The sequence below is a fragment of the Sinocyclocheilus rhinocerous genome, unplaced genomic scaffold (assembly GCF_001515625.1).
Source record: "Sinocyclocheilus rhinocerous isolate Xijiao unplaced genomic scaffold, SAMN03320098_v1.1 scaffold2033, whole genome shotgun sequence".
In the NCBI taxonomy this organism is placed as follows: domain Eukaryota; kingdom Metazoa; phylum Chordata; class Actinopteri; order Cypriniformes; family Cyprinidae; genus Sinocyclocheilus; species Sinocyclocheilus rhinocerous.
This window is the reverse complement of record NW_015635542.1, coordinates 52,189-68,158: the sequence shown is the minus strand read 5'-3', so window position 1 is coordinate 68,158 and position 15,970 is coordinate 52,189. Positions and strand designations below refer to the sequence as shown.

The window sequence follows — 15,970 nt, the reverse complement described above, 5'->3', positions numbered from 1 at the left end:
TACCCTTTCTCTCATACACACGTGCGAGCACACATCTATGCATTCATGCATGCACAAAAACCACACAAGCTCACGCACATTATCACCTGTGGTGGCGATATTCTGTATTCCGTTCCTGACCCGCACTCTGCCCTGAGATAATGTATTCCACTATTATTATTTTGTCTGCTCAAAGGAGTGGACTAAAAATGAGCACTCTATAAATCATTTATGGGAGCAGATCTATTAGAGTGCTACGTGATCCGGCATTATCAAATGGTGCTTTTATCAAAAGTACCCACAACTCCTCTCTGAAATATTAAAAAAGCACTAAGACCTGAAATGTAAAAGTTTTAGATTGAAACTCAATATGTGGACTCACTGGGTGGGGAGGGGGCAACTTGTTCTTCTTCTCTTTCTGGAAAAAAATGGTTTCCAATGTCTGACTGTTTCTTATTGCTCATTCATGTTTCATAGCTTGGTTGTACATTTCCAAATGTGTGTTTTTCTTTGCAGGGTGAGGCTGTGCCACAGGTTTGTAGCTGTGATTGGATAAAGTAAGCCTCTATTTTGGTAACATGCTATGCGGTGTAGGATTTATGTTATGCAATTAGGTTTTGAGATGAAATTATGGGTTAGAATTCTAGACACAGAGAAATTGAGACATATGGACATAGAAAAGAAAGCATAGCAGGAGAGAATTGTCAGACCATTGATTTATTGTATTCTTTTTAACTGAAAAAGATTGTGCAGACTTGACCTTTTGGAAATGACCATCTTTAATGGTAGATACGTGTACTGTATATGTGTGGTGTAAGCTGTTAAATGAAACATTTTGTCCTGTTTGGGAGTACACACATAAAAACACCTCTCCAAGAAATGGAATCAAGCATAACATTTTACAATAATAATACAATATGTAAATATTAGGGAATGTATTAAGCACCATGAACAAACAATGAACAGTGGTGTTTTTACTTTTTTACTTTTTTTAATGTACAGCAAGTTTAAATGTTGTTAAATTTTTAAATATGTGTCCCTGGACCACAAAACCAGTCTTAAGTCGCTGGGGTATATTTGTAGCAATAGCCAACAATACATTGTATGGGTCAAAATTATCGAGATTTCTTTTATGCCAAAAATCATTAGGATATTAAGTAAAGATCATGTTCCATGAAGATATTTTGTAAATTACCTACCGTAAATATATCAAAACTTAATTTTTGATTAGTATTATGCATTGCTAAGAACTTCATTTGGACAGCTTTAAAGGCGATTTTCTCAATATTTAGATTTTTTTTTTGCACCCTCAGATTCCAGATTTTCAAATAGTTGTATCTCAGCCAAATATTTTCCTATCCTTACAAATTAAACCTTATGAATAGTTTTGTGGTCCAGGGTCACATATAGCCTACCTTTTTATTTTTAATTATGAACTGTTTATGTTAACTATTATTATTGTTGTTATTATTAATTATTATTAATTTACAGCATTTATTAATTTTAGTATATGTAGAAATTAACATTGGGATTAATTAATAATGTAAACGATGTTTCATGTTAACTATAAAACAGTTAACTCTAATTTATAAATATAGCCTACTATTTTTCAATCATAGTCTAGTTAGTTCATAATGCATAATTTAAGGTTAACTACTACAATTTTTACTGTTAAAATATACAAATGTATTTGTATATGTAGAAATGACCTTTAATCAAGGTCACTTTAATTATTGCATTAACTAATGTTAATGTATACAACCTTATGGTAAAGTGTTACTGAATCAGGCTCTGGTACACTACCTCTCTCACACACACACGTTCTCTGTTTTGCTGTGAAATATCCGTGGTAATGATGGCCAATGACAGTCTCTAAATCTTCAGATTAAACATCAAACATGATTCTGTCTCTCCCAATTGATCACTCCATACTAATCCAGTAATCCCCCTGTCCAGAGCAGGAAAAGAAAGATGGTTAAGGAGAACAGAGGGAGAGAGATAAACGTAAGAATTGACAACAGAGGAGAATGGTAACAAGGAAAAAGGAGTAAGCAGGCTGAGAACAAAAGAGTGGCTTTAAAGACCCAGCTTCATAAGTGTGCTGAAACAGCATATGTTCCCATCCCTGCTGGCTGCGTTCTCACACCTCCCTGTGAATGTGATCGTGTTAGAGAAACATTAAACTGTATCTCTACAGCCATCATTTTCTTGCCGCATTCATTTATTCTCCTTTTGTATCCGTCTGAATCTATCTCTCTCATGCCATGATAGCATGAGTCGTTAGTGGCGATGACTGCTGCCATCCTGATTAAAACCAGACATCTGTTTTGAGTGTCTTGTAGGCACGTGATCTTGCCCTCGTGATGCAGTCAGCCTCACTGCCAAGCAGTTAACACTGATCATGGCATAGTGTGGAAAACCGGAAAGCTGGTTTAAGCTTATCCGCTCATGTTTTGGTGTGTTGAGGTCTCCACACACTTATAGTGATGTAGGGGATAATGTACAGTCAGGTGTGATCATCTGGAAATAAGCCCCGGCAGGGGGATCAGGGGGATTATTTCGTAATAATGGTCATCTAATTACAAGCCAGGGGCATCATGCACTTTTGTTTTTAGTCCTGGCTCACTCGGTGGCATTTTTAAACCTATTTGTCTTTTCATTTTAATTCTTCCTCTTCACATTCAAATTTAAATTGTAATTTTGCATTATCTATGCTGCCTCAGTTCAAATGTAAGTCAAATTCAGGAACTGAATTAAAAGGCATACTTATTTCACAACCCTGTTAGCCACATTAAGCGATTGATTGATTGATTGATTGACTACGAAGCCCTGCACTTGACATGCGTAGGGGAAAAATAGACAATGTGGCTACAATTTTAAAAAATGAGCACCCATGACTTAACTATTTCTCTCTTTTTAGGTTAATAATGGCCATGTTGTACTAATTTGTGGAGTTGTATATGATTTGACATCATTATAATAGGACGAGGGAATTAATTAATACAACATAGCTACAGTTTGAAAAAATGAGGGAACAAATTGTGGCCTCAAATTAATACATTGTGGGAAGAAATTCTTAATTTGTGGCCATGATATCTATTTTATTACTTGTGTTTTTTGTTTTACATGGCTTGTTTCTTGTTCTCATTTCATGTGTGGTGCTTTGAACTTGACAGATCACTGTGCATTTTAAATTTTGATGGGCATGACACTACAAGCATACATTTTAAAAGTATTTTCTGGTTGTCAATATTTTTAGCATCCTTTTTTCCCCCAAATGCCACTTGGAGTGATATTTCTTTCTAATGCAATAAAATAAGTGTAGCATAAGTGTCCAAATGCTTTTTGGGGCCAATGTAGGTCAATTTCATGGCTGCTTCTGTTGTAGTCAGTGTAGGATTTAACCAGTCAAACGCAGTGGGAGCTTAAGCAGATGTCTGTTAAGTTCCTTCAGCTGACACTATCCTGGCAGTTAAATGCACACATAGCTGTGTTTGGAGACACATGCATTGACTGTCTCATTGACAGATTGACAGACACATTGATCTCTTAATGACCACTAGCCGTCCAAGACCTGAGAGAGGAACAAAGCCTACACTATTACACCTCCGCCATGTGCATGCATCTTGCTCATTGTGCAAGTGAACGGCAACAGAGATGTCTTGTGTTTCTCTGCTGTCACCCAAGGGTTCTTTGTCACTTGTTTAAGTACTCTGCAGTGAAGCTTTGTATGGCTCCAGTTCCTAGGGAGAGAAGCAGCAGTGCTGAATATGTTTTATTTGTAATCTTGCTGGCGGTAGGCTGATGAAGGCCAAAGTCTGTAGAAATCAGTTTGTAATCCAGTTTTAGAGACATCGATAAATCAAAATGTCTTGTGCTGTCTTTTGACTAGCCATTTGCTCTTGAACTTGAGGTAAAATCTACACACACATTTTCAGGAGGGCATTATGATAAGATTCACTAAACTTTAAAATGAATACATTTTTCCAAAAACAAGAAAAAGAAATGTATCTTAGAGTGGCCCAAAAATACTGAAAGTCTGAATGTCACATTAAATATGAAATCAAGTGGCATTTGCTAAACAAATTATGTCAGAATAATGTTTTTCTGAGCCATTTTTTAAATGATTTGTAACCTACTAATCTCAAGCTGATTTTTTAAATTCACACAGGTCTTCTAGAAGAGTAGAGATAGGTAACCTATTCATCACATTGAGAATGATTTATTTACATTTGGGGATCAGAAAGTGCCCATATATATTTTGTATTAAATTTGAACAATGTATCTACAGGTTTAACCTAACAGACAAGTCTTAGTTATAAATAATATGTTTTTTATTGATTTTGTTATTTTGTTTTGAAATCATGTTGTTTTAGGAATACAAAGGATTTACAAGTGAATGCAATATGTAAGCTGGATTCTCACAATTCAAGTGAGACTGGTTACTGGTCTACAATAACTGTGAAGATAAGTAACATTGACAGATGGAAGTGTGAGGAATTCAAGATGAACGAATAGTTCAAACTGATAAAAAGTGACTTCATTTTCCTCCCTCTTACTGACAGCCCAGTAAGAACAGAGCCCATATTTCAGTTATTTTTATTAAAGACGAGTGAATCTCTAGGCTAAATGTAAGACCAGGAAAATTATCTAAAGTTCAGTTTTATTGGACACAGCTATTAATGAAAACTAAATAATAATTCACCTTTTATAATCACACAAATTATAATTTTAACCGTGAATTCATGACTTGGGTCTTCTGGATATTTAATGAATGGAATAAACTCAAAACTTTAATAATGCAGGCTTAATTTTTCATTTTTATTCTCTGAGGAATGTAAAAGCCATAACCCAAGTGACACATCAAATGTCAAGTAGCACTTCAGGAACTGACTTGCTATAAGCAAACACAACAGAGCCCTTCTTGAGCGAGGACCAATCATTTTCGCTTTTTTATCATGTGCAAGAAAATTATATTGATTTCAGAAAGGCTCTGTACTGAAGAACCACACAGAGCAGACACCACCACAGCAATGCCCTCAGCAGCTATAATCCTTCGGTGGGGACTTTAATTAAAAGAGAATTTTTAATTAGTCTGGTCGGCAGCGACTGACATTTTGGGTGCAGTTTGTCGTTTGCGTTGAAATGGCACAGTCATGACACAAAGACCACAGGGCAAGATTCACAGATCACTGCACTGTAAGGGTTTCGGATCAATTACTGTAAACACCAGGGTGTCAAGAGGCTAATATTATATGAGGTGACGTCAAGTCTTTTAATTGTGTGAATGACATGAAACAGCTCATTGAGCCATCCTGTGACTTTTTTTCCCACCTTAATAATAGATAGAGACTACAAACTAACATTTTCCTCATATGTGTAGAGTGAATTATTATTAATAGCTGTGTGTGAAATTACATTCATATTTATGGTCCTACTCTCCTGATTGAATTAGTCTTTAATCACTCCTCTGAGTAGATGACGACAAGACTGGCAGGAAGTCGACCCAGAATATTGGAGTCATGTGCTGGGGTGATTAGCAAACCTCATGATGGCTGATAGGGGCATATCAGTGTCCGTTCATGTACTAGAAATCCCTACAATTTACAGGATCCACTCATCTCTAATAACATAATTTTAAATAATTTTGTGCATATTACTGTTAATACAAATATTTCAAGCTCCAAAAAGGATCAAATGTAATTCATATGACCCAACTGGTGCATTCTTCATGAAGAACAGAATGAAATTTACATTGACTACATCAAATATGGCAACACAAACCTCAAAGTAATGGCAAACATCTTTTCTCACTTCACATGATTAAGCATGGTGACATTTGAGGTTTATGTAGCCATATTTTACAAAGTTTATGTATCTGTGCATTGGTCATTGTTTAATTTGAAATTGAGAGTGAATTACATTTTGACTGTTCATATTCAAAGTGATTGTGTCACTGTAGAAGATTTTATACCAATATACCACTCAAGCCTTTTGGAATTAATTTTAAATGTATATCTTTTTTTTAGGAGCTTGAAAGTTTTGATTTCTTTTGATTTTTCAGCATAGACAAAAACAACTGAAACATTTTTTTTTATTTTTAGTTCCACAGTGTTTTTTTTTATCTATCCCTTTAAAAATAAGGGAAACTAACCACAAACATTTTAAGTAAAGGTTTAACATTACGAATAAAAGCCGTTGTTTTTTTACCTGCATTTGTTGGAGAGATATTGCTTCATTCCTGAAAGCTGTTAGGTGACAGGGACAGTGAGAAAGGGGTCGACCGATTCTGATTTCACCTTTAATACTCCCTCTCTCGCTCTGTCTGATTCTCTGCCTCTGCTGACACTGTTGTTAGACAGTGATGGTCGATGCCCCTTTGACCTTCACTACTTGCCTGCCTTAAATATGTGGAAAAAAAGCAAGATAATACCCAGGCATGATTGTATGTGTGTGTGGATGCATGTGTAATTTCAACCTTGACAGTGGTGTCTGCCTCAGTTCTGTGCAGGCAGGGTTGATCTCCCAGGAGCCTCTAGGGCAGCTACAGGGTGGGAGTGATACGGGAGAGAGCAAAACCTTTAAGATAACTGACAGCTGTCATCCTGTACTGGATTGACCCCTTTCCCTCCCCGTCTCACTTCTCTTCTGAATTTCAACAGAAAACAAAGTCCACCTGCTTATGAATTCAACTGATCATGCATTTTACTATGATAGGAGAAATGTAATGCGTTAGACGCAATGTGTTTTCCATAAACAGACATTCAGTGATGTGGTTGCCATTTGCATCCATATTTGGTAATCCCGGAGAGATTACAGATAACGCAGAAGAACAAACACAGACCCCTGAGTGTTGTTTCTGATTACCATATTGCACTGAATGCCCTTCTGTGCCATAAAAAAAAAACACATAAAATCTCACACAGCCACAACCAAAGCCAGTGTCAGCGATTTTGACAGACTCATTATGGGTTGGCACATTTTGAACATTTTATTCTGTGCACATCCACTATTGCGCTTTATTAAGACGCATCGTCTTTAATGTCCTTCTTGCTTAAAGTTGAACTCTAATTCAACTGTCCTCCTTCTTTGCTTGTTGTATACTGGCAAAATGAACTTCACTGTAAACATGTTTTTATCCTTCAACAACCTGGATTGCTTTGTTCCAATATAAGATGTCGATCCGACATTTTAAGTTGCTGTTTTTAGTTTACTTCATGATTTTTACACAAATGTGTGAGTTCATGCAGTTCAAGTGCTCCTGTCATTTAAGGCAAAAGGGAGACAGGCCAGTTACTGAGTCATTCTGACATTCCTGTTCTTTTTTTAAATTAACTTTTTATTCAAAGTGACACAAACTGGTTATATAGATAAAAAAATAAAAAAAAGCTAAATAGAAGTGAACTCAAATTTTTGTATGGCTCTGTACAGTATATGACTGTGTCTATACGCAAATAGATTACGAGCTCTGTAAGTTCTACTCTTTTGTGTCAGTCTTGACTAGCTCAAGATATCATACTTCAAGAAATCATACTCCATTAAATGATATTATCCTTCAGATCACAATGTTGAGCTCTTCCATCATTATGTTTGTTCAGGTCTCATATCAGTCTCTGCTGAGAGAGTTTAGTCATTCACACTTATCATGGAGTTACTCTGAGCAAGAGCCCTGAAATCATACAGTAGGCCTACTTCATTCAAAAGCACATGAACTCACACACATACATCACAAGCCCTATTCGGACGGTAATTGTTTCTCATGTGGACATATGTAAAAATAAATTGCATGGCACCTCAGTGATAAAACTCATGGATTCGAATGGTGATTTATTCACAGTGGAGAAGCAAGTTCTGTGATCCTTTGAACCCGAGAATGCACTGCTCATGTTTGCCAGTCGCATGATTGTCTGCTGTTAATAAATATCATATGCTTGGAATAATAAGAATAGATTCATATTTAATAATATCAGATTTATTATTTGATTATTTAAATCTCCTGTTTAAAAATAGGAAAATAGATGCACTATAGTTGAAATGGTTTTCTGTCTTGCATTTTAACTCTCAAAATTATGAATGTCATAAAAAATGTGGAGAATAGCAGAAATAAGTTAATGCAACTTCTTATTTACATAAGGCAAACATAAAGCTGCTTGGTTTATATTTTTTGTGTATGTAATTGTAGGCCTATATAATACATATTTTAAAATTGTATTGCATACCTGTAGCTGCCATAATAATTACTCATTTCAAATGTTTGTGCTTTTCTTCTCATTCTTTTTTGTTCTTAACAGCTCCCACTCGCTGTGGGAGAGCAGTTCTGAAATATTGTTCTTGTAAATACTTTCCAGCATTTCAGTTTTTTTTTTATAAATATGCATTCAAATTACAGTGAAGTGCAACAGTTACCCTACCATGTTCATCAGTGGTCAAAAAGCATTTAAACACTGAATTTTGAATTGATGTCTTCTTGTAAACTCAGAGATGTGGATTCAGACGTCAATTAAATTACCACATGACCTTGGTGTTTGTCAAAAAAACAGACATTCTGAATTCAGATGGCAATAAAATCATAGACTAACCCCTGCAAATGCTGAAAATCTCTTACGTCCCCATGAGAAACAATTACTGTGTGAATCAAGCTATACAGGAGAACACAACAGAACATTGTCCTGTTTTCAGACGTTAATTTGTTTAACAAAAAAAAAGAAAAAACTTAACATCTACTATCATGCAACCCACTAACAAGGTTTTGACACAAATTTGTGGTTAATTGATATTCTGTTTCTGCTTTTTGTCAGGTAATCCAGCGGAGGGAGGATGGGTCTGTGAACTTCTTCAGGGAGTGGGACTCCTACAGGGAAGGATTTGGCAAAATCACCGGAGAGTACTGGCTTGGTAAGTTGTGTGTTTATGTTTGTGACAGAGAGGAAGACTGTGAGCATAATGATTTTTAATTAAAATTATCAGTGTAAAAAGCTGCCAACACCTGCGCACCCTCTCAACCACAGACAGCCAGACAATTAGATCCATTCCTAGGTGTTTCTACACATCTGCCTACATTCTTGTCTTGACAGACTTTGATTTTATATTTTTTAAAAATCCAGTTACAGGAATTTCTTTGAATTTTTAATTCATTTATTTTTACTTTTTTGCATATTGCAATAATTTATTTTGTTTACTAACTCATTTCAAATTCAGGAAGTGATTTCCGAATGGTGCATCCTACAGACCTTTTAGACCTGCAGAGAGTCATACAGTCAACAGTACACATCTGTCAGGGTTCATTTTGCTAAAACGGCTGACTGTGCATCATCCCTTAAATGCATTTATTTGCTGGTCCAACCTAGAAACTGAAAATCACTCAACTAGAGCGCTAAACATTCATCTCCACATGATCAGTGGATGTGCAGCAGCAACTCATTCCCTCTGCTTTTCTTCCACTCCATGTAGCAAGTGGGAATCAAATCAACAAGAAAGCCCAAATTGCCATGTTTACCATTTTTGCGAGCCAAAATGGCTTTTGACAGCCAAAGCGCTATAATCAAGCTCTTAACCTGCAGAGAGGTTTAAACTACAATCATTACTGCGTGTTGGTCTGCGTGAATGTTTTTGTTCCTCTGTTCGCTTAATGAGATGAGCAGTGGCGACTGGCTTGTTGTTCTCTGCTGAGATACAGAGAGAGAGAAAGAGGATGTACACAGAATTTAAAGGACGTAACTCTCTTTCACACACACAGTGTGTGAGGTCATAAATTGGCGCAACGGATGCAGGATGACAGATGGATGTGGCATCAGTCAGGCCCATGGGAACATGGATAAAGATACAGTTGTTTCTAATGCTGCCACCCCTCCTCTGCTGGTGTGGCCAAGAGAGGCACTTGCGCTCCAGGGCATACTTATACATGGAAATAGGTTCTCATTGTGTTAAATAGATTATCGTCAAAGAGGCATACAGTTTGGTTTAGTCAAGTGTGAACTTACAGACCCTGTTTCTCTGCACAAAATCTTTGTTAGCTGCATTGCAGATGGCAGTCATTGCAGTTTCTATAGTGTCCTGTTCTGCTTATTCCCCACAGGCTGAGAGAGGGACAAGAGTAGCAAGCCATATTATAGTGTCCATAGCGGCCGTGTAAAGCTTCTCTCACTCATGGACATTGTTTACCCTTGAGATTTAGATAAAGCTTACATCATGTTCCTTTTAACCAGTCAAATTCCCTCATGACTCAATTTTTCTCAAATTTTTGTATGGCTCTGTACAGTATATGACTGTGTCTATACGCAAATAGATTACGAGCTCTGTAAGTTCTACTCTTTTGTGTCAGTCTTGACTAGCTCAAGATATCATACTTCAAGAAATCATACTCCATTAAATGATATTATCCTTCAGATCACAATGTTGAGCTCTTCCATCATTATGTTTGTTCAGGTCTCATATCAGTCTCTGCTGAGAGAGTTTAGTCATTCACACTTATCATGGAGTTACTCTGAGCAAGAGCCCTGAAATCATACAGTAGGCCTACTTCATTCAAAAGCACATGAACTCACACACATACATCACAAGCCCTATTCGGACGGTAATTGTTTCTCATGTGGACATATGTAAAAATAAATTGCATGGCACCTCAGTGATAAAACTCATGGATTCGAATGGTGATTTATTCACAGTGGAGAAGCAAGTTCTGTGATCCTTTGAACCCGAGAATGCACTGCTCATGTTTGCCAGTCGCATGATTGTCTGCTGTTAATAAATATCATATGCTTGGAATAATAAGAATAGATTCATATTTAATAATATCAGATTTATTATTTGATTATTTAAATCTCCTGTTTAAAAATAGGAAAATAGATGCACTATAGTTGAAATGGTTTTCTGTCTTGCATTTTAACTCTCAAAATTATGAATGTCATAAAAAATGTGGAGAATAGCAGAAATAAGTTAATGCAACTTCTTATTTACATAAGGCAAACATAAAGCTGCTTGGTTTATATTTTTTGTGTATGTAATTGTAGGCCTATATAATACATATTTTAAAATTGTATTGCATACCTGTAGCTGCCATAATAATTACTCATTTCAAATGTTTGTGCTTTTCTTCTCATTCTTTTTTGTTCTTAACAGCTCCCACTCGCTGTGGGAGAGCAGTTCTGAAATATTGTTCTTGTAAATACTTTCCAGCATTTCAGTTTTTTTTTTATAAATATGCATTCAAATTACAGTGAAGTGCAACAGTTACCCTACCATGTTCATCAGTGGTCAAAAAGCATTTAAACACTGAATTTTGAATTGATGTCTTCTTGTAAACTCAGAGATGTGGATTCAGACGTCAATTAAATTACCACATGACCTTGGTGTTTGTCAAAAAAACAGACATTCTGAATTCAGATGGCAATAAAATCATAGACTAACCCCTGCAAATGCTGAAAATCTCTTACGTCCCCATGAGAAACAATTACTGTGTGAATCAAGCTATACAGGAGAACACAACAGAACATTGTCCTGTTTTCAGACGTTAATTTGTTTAACAAAAAAAAAGAAAAAACTTAACATCTACTATCATGCAACCCACTAACAAGGTTTTGACACAAATTTGTGGTTAATTGATATTCTGTTTCTGCTTTTTGTCAGGTAATCCAGCGGAGGGAGGATGGGTCTGTGAACTTCTTCAGGGAGTGGGACTCCTACAGGGAAGGATTTGGCAAAATCACCGGAGAGTACTGGCTTGGTAAGTTGTGTGTTTGTGTTTGTGACAGAGAGGAAGCCTGTGAGCATAAACTGTGATTTTTAAAATTATCAGTGTAAAAAGCTGCCAACACCTGCGCACCCTCTCAACCACAGACAGCCAGACAATTAGATCCATTCCTAGGTGTTTCTACACATCTGCCTACATTCTTGTCTTGACAGACTTTGATTTTATATTTTTTAAAAATCCAGTTACAGGAATTTCTTTGAATTTTTAATTCATTTATTTTTACTTTTTTGCATATTGCAATAATTTATTTTGTTTACTAACTCATTTCAAATTCAGGAAGTGATTTCCGAATGGTGCATCCTACAGACCTTTTAGACCTGCAGAGAGTCATACAGTCAACAGTACACATCTGTCAGGGTTCATTTTGCTAAAACGGCTGACTGTGCATCATCCCTTAAATGCATTTATTTGCTGGTCCAACCTAGAAACTGAAAATCACTCAACTAGAGCGCTAAACATTCATCTCCACATGATCAGTGGATGTGCAGCAGCAACTCATTCCCTCTGCTTTTCTTCCACTCCATGTAGCAAGTGGGAATCAAATCAACAAGAAAGCCCAAATTGCCATGTTTACCATTTTTGCGAGCCAAAATGGCTTTTGACAGCCAAAGCGCTATAATCAAGCTCTTAACCTGCAGAGAGGTTTAAACTACAATCATTACTGCGTGTTGGTCTGCGTGAATGTTTTTGTTCCTCTGTTCGCTTAATGAGATGAGCAGTGGCGACTGGCTTGTTGTTCTCTGCTGAGATACAGAGAGAGAGAAAGAGGATGTACACAGAATTTAAAGGACGTAACTCTCTTTCACACACACAGTGTGTGAGGTCATAAATTGGCGCAACGGATGCAGGATGACAGATGGATGTGGCATCAGTCAGGCCCATGGGAACATGGATAAAGATACAGTTGTTTCTAATGCTGCCACCCCTCCTCTGCTGGTGTGGCCAAGAGAGGCACTTGCGCTCCAGGGCATACTTATACATGGAAATAGGTTCTCATTGTGTTAAATAGATTATCGTCAAAGAGGCATACAGTTTGGTTTAGTCAAGTGTGAACTTACAGACCCTGTTTCTCTGCACAAAATCTTTGTTAGCTGCATTGCAGATGGCAGTCATTGCAGTTTCTATAGTGTCCTGTTCTGCTTATTCCCCACAGGCTGAGAGAGGGACAAGAGTAGCAAGCCATATTATAGTGTCCATAGCGGCCGTGTAAAGCTTCTCTCACTCATGGACATTGTTTACCCTTGAGATTTAGATAAAGCTTACATCATGTTCCTTTTAACCAGTCAAATTCCCTCATGACTCAATTTTTCTTCCTTATCGTTGACCCTCCATGTCATTACATCCACCGAAGGCTCATGGGAGTTATGGTGATGGCAGAGGCTGCTCTTGTTGGGTGAAATAGGGCTAGTTTTATGATATACAGTGGTTGAATTTTGAAAAATAGAGCTTCCCCTTCCGTTTAAGTCTAGGGCTGCAATCTGTGCCAAAGTACAAAACTGCTTGAGCTCAAATGTACACCAGAGATCCCTCGCCACTGTGGTGAGTCCACGGTGCCATCGAGCATGGCGGAGCAGTCTGCCGCCATGGACGCTCGAAGCGGTGGGCTGGAGTGAGTTGCCGAGGGGGGCGGACGAACTCGCTGCCGGCCGCCTGGGATGTGGAGGGATGTAAATATCTACCGCTTGTTGCTTAGCAGTACCTCCACTGCACTGATTTTATGCACTGTCTGATAAGAAGATGGAGTCATAGACCTCTTTTCATGTACCTGCATTATGTTATCTGACCATCATTAATTAGATTTACTTCAAAAGTAGCAAACTTTTAAACCTGAAGTTAAAGATTTTCAAGCGATAAGCACAAAGCCAGGCAGCATCGTACTCAACAAAGGACAGGCGGCAAGGATTGTGAAGTCATTCAGTTCTCTTTCATTTTTGTAGTTCATCTGATATGATCAATAGAAATGTGGGAGAAAGAGATGACATGAAAGTGGTCATATGTCAAATTTTCTTTATTTTTCTATTTTATGGACCCAGTGAGTCATAGAAAGAGCATAGACATGTACATTCTATAAATCATGAAAGATCATGAAAGATTCTCCTCTTTATATTTTTTCTCAACCAGAATTCAAGCTGTGATCTGTCAGTTATTACAGAAATGTCAAAGTGTGTGTGTGTGTGTGTGTGTGTTTAACAGCATGCATAAATAAATAAATGTCCCTTTTTCAGGATACTGTATTTTAAAGGTAATTTTGTAAAATCCAAATAAGCGTGACAGATCTTTATTAGATTAAACAAATATTGCACATGTACCTGTGGACAGGACTGAATCAGGGAATTTCAAAGGTTTTGATGCCATGGACTGAAGGTCCGATCTGTGACTCAGAATTGTGAAGACAGAAACAGAGAGGGAGTCCGGCATTGGCCATGACACAGGCCTCATTCAGACTTCCATCCCTGCAAGCACAAAGGCTTTTATGTATTTCGGGAGTATATGCTCTACCCACTGTGTCCTGGTATAGATCCTTCTTGGTTACAAGAATCAGCTTAAAACACTGCTTTTTGCAGAGTTAAGGCGAGCTCTGTCATTGATAGCATTATCTAGGGACATTGTCTTATTCAATCCAAATCTGATTTAATCAGATAGGGGGGAAAAACAGTGTTAAAGTGACTCACTGGGGAGCTCATTCGCACTTCACATGGAAAATATGACAGAGGAGATGAGAGATCATTATCATGTCCTATTTAGATACATTCGCTTCCTTTTTTCTATTTCACTCTGTGTTCTCTTTCTGTCTCTATCAGCAGTTTCTCTTTTATTTCTTTCCTTCTTTCTGGTTGTAAATCCTCACACTCCCCAATCAATTATAGCACTATGAATTATGGCTCCCTAACAAAGAGCATCCATTTTCTGTGTGGAGTCACAAGTGCACCCTCCATAATTCTTTCTCACACAGACACACACAAACCCGAGCACGTCAACGAGTACACTGCCCATAATGCACCAACTCATGCTGACTATGGGTGTCATTGGGTTTTAATATTGCTAAGAAATATGATACGCATAAAAAGTAAGAAGAGAATGAAGGGAAGAGAGGGAGGATGTTGAAATGATAGATGTCTTAGTGAGTGAGTGAGTGAGTGAGTGAGTGCATTAGTGTCAATCCAGTGTCACATTGGTGAAAGTGAGCTCAAGCATACATGTGCTGTGTTTGTAAGTACCTCATTGAGACCTCAGAGTTATGAAAAGATTTATCTTAATCCAGCCGACCCAAGCTCTGTGGACGCACAGATGACATTGCATTTGTAGTTACTTGTACATCATCTCTGTCCATTTTAAATGCCTTTTCCCCTTCAGATCCCCAACCTCTTCTCATTCTGCTGCTCTCTCTCTCTATTTCTCTCCTTAATAGCCTCCATTAGTGTACTAATCATCTCTGTTAATCATCTTGTTTTGCTCTTGGATCACTCTCGAGTCTGCGATCCGCCGTAAAGCAAGAAGAAGAAGAAGACGCGTCAGGCGCCGGCTGAAGAAGAAGACGCATTTTTGGGTGAACTATCCCTTTAATTTCATGACATTCCAAACCCGTATGACTTTCTCGGATCACTCTCGGTGGAAATCAGCACATTTTTGTCATGTTTTCAGCACTGATTGTGGGAGAAAATCAGCACAATTCTGCAGAAAAGTTTTAAATATGCTAAAATATGTTAAATAGAGCTTAGAGTACTACAATCTATCGGTAACTGAAAGCATTATTAAATTAGTCTGAATGTTATTTAAACAATATCAATGATGGAAAAAATACATGTGAAACCGGCTTAAGCTGGTTTGCAGACCCTTTTTTTGCCTGGTTTTAGAGCTATTTTGGGCTTTTGTCAGACTAACTAAAGACAAGCTTTGCCATGCTGGGAGACCATCTTAGACCAGCTTAAAGGGACAGTTCTCTCAAAAATTTACTTAAAGGGATAGTTCACCCAAAAATGAAAATTTGATGTTTATCTGCTTACCCCCAGGACATCCAAGATGTAGGTGACTTTGTTTCTTCAGTAGAACACAAACCGTTGCAGTCTGTCAGTCTTATAATGCAAGTGGATGGGAATCACGTCTTTGAGAGTCAAAAAACATACACAAACAAAACCAAATGAAACCCTGCGGCTCGTGATGATACACTGATGTGAAAAGACACAAAACGATCGGTCCGTGCAAGAAACTGAACAGTATTTATATTGTTTTTTACCTCTGATT

The 15,970-nt window shown here is 37.4% G+C and overlaps 1 protein-coding gene across 1 annotated transcript in view; it reads left to right on the top strand.

Moving 5' to 3' along the window:
- The first annotated feature begins 8,707 nt into the window (after nucleotides 1–8,707).
- Nucleotides 8,708–15,970, top strand: part of LOC107747311 (fibrinogen C domain-containing protein 1-like) — an 18,305-nt gene continuing 11,042 nt past the window's right edge. The window contains exons 1-4 of the mRNA XM_016561776.1: nucleotides 8,708–8,725; nucleotides 8,778–8,874; nucleotides 11,098–11,120; nucleotides 11,605–11,701. Coding sequence (XP_016417262.1) covers nucleotides 8,708–8,725; nucleotides 8,778–8,874; nucleotides 11,098–11,120; nucleotides 11,605–11,701 — 235 coding nt within the window. The remainder of the gene's footprint in view (nucleotides 8,726–8,777; nucleotides 8,875–11,097; nucleotides 11,121–11,604; nucleotides 11,702–15,970) is intronic.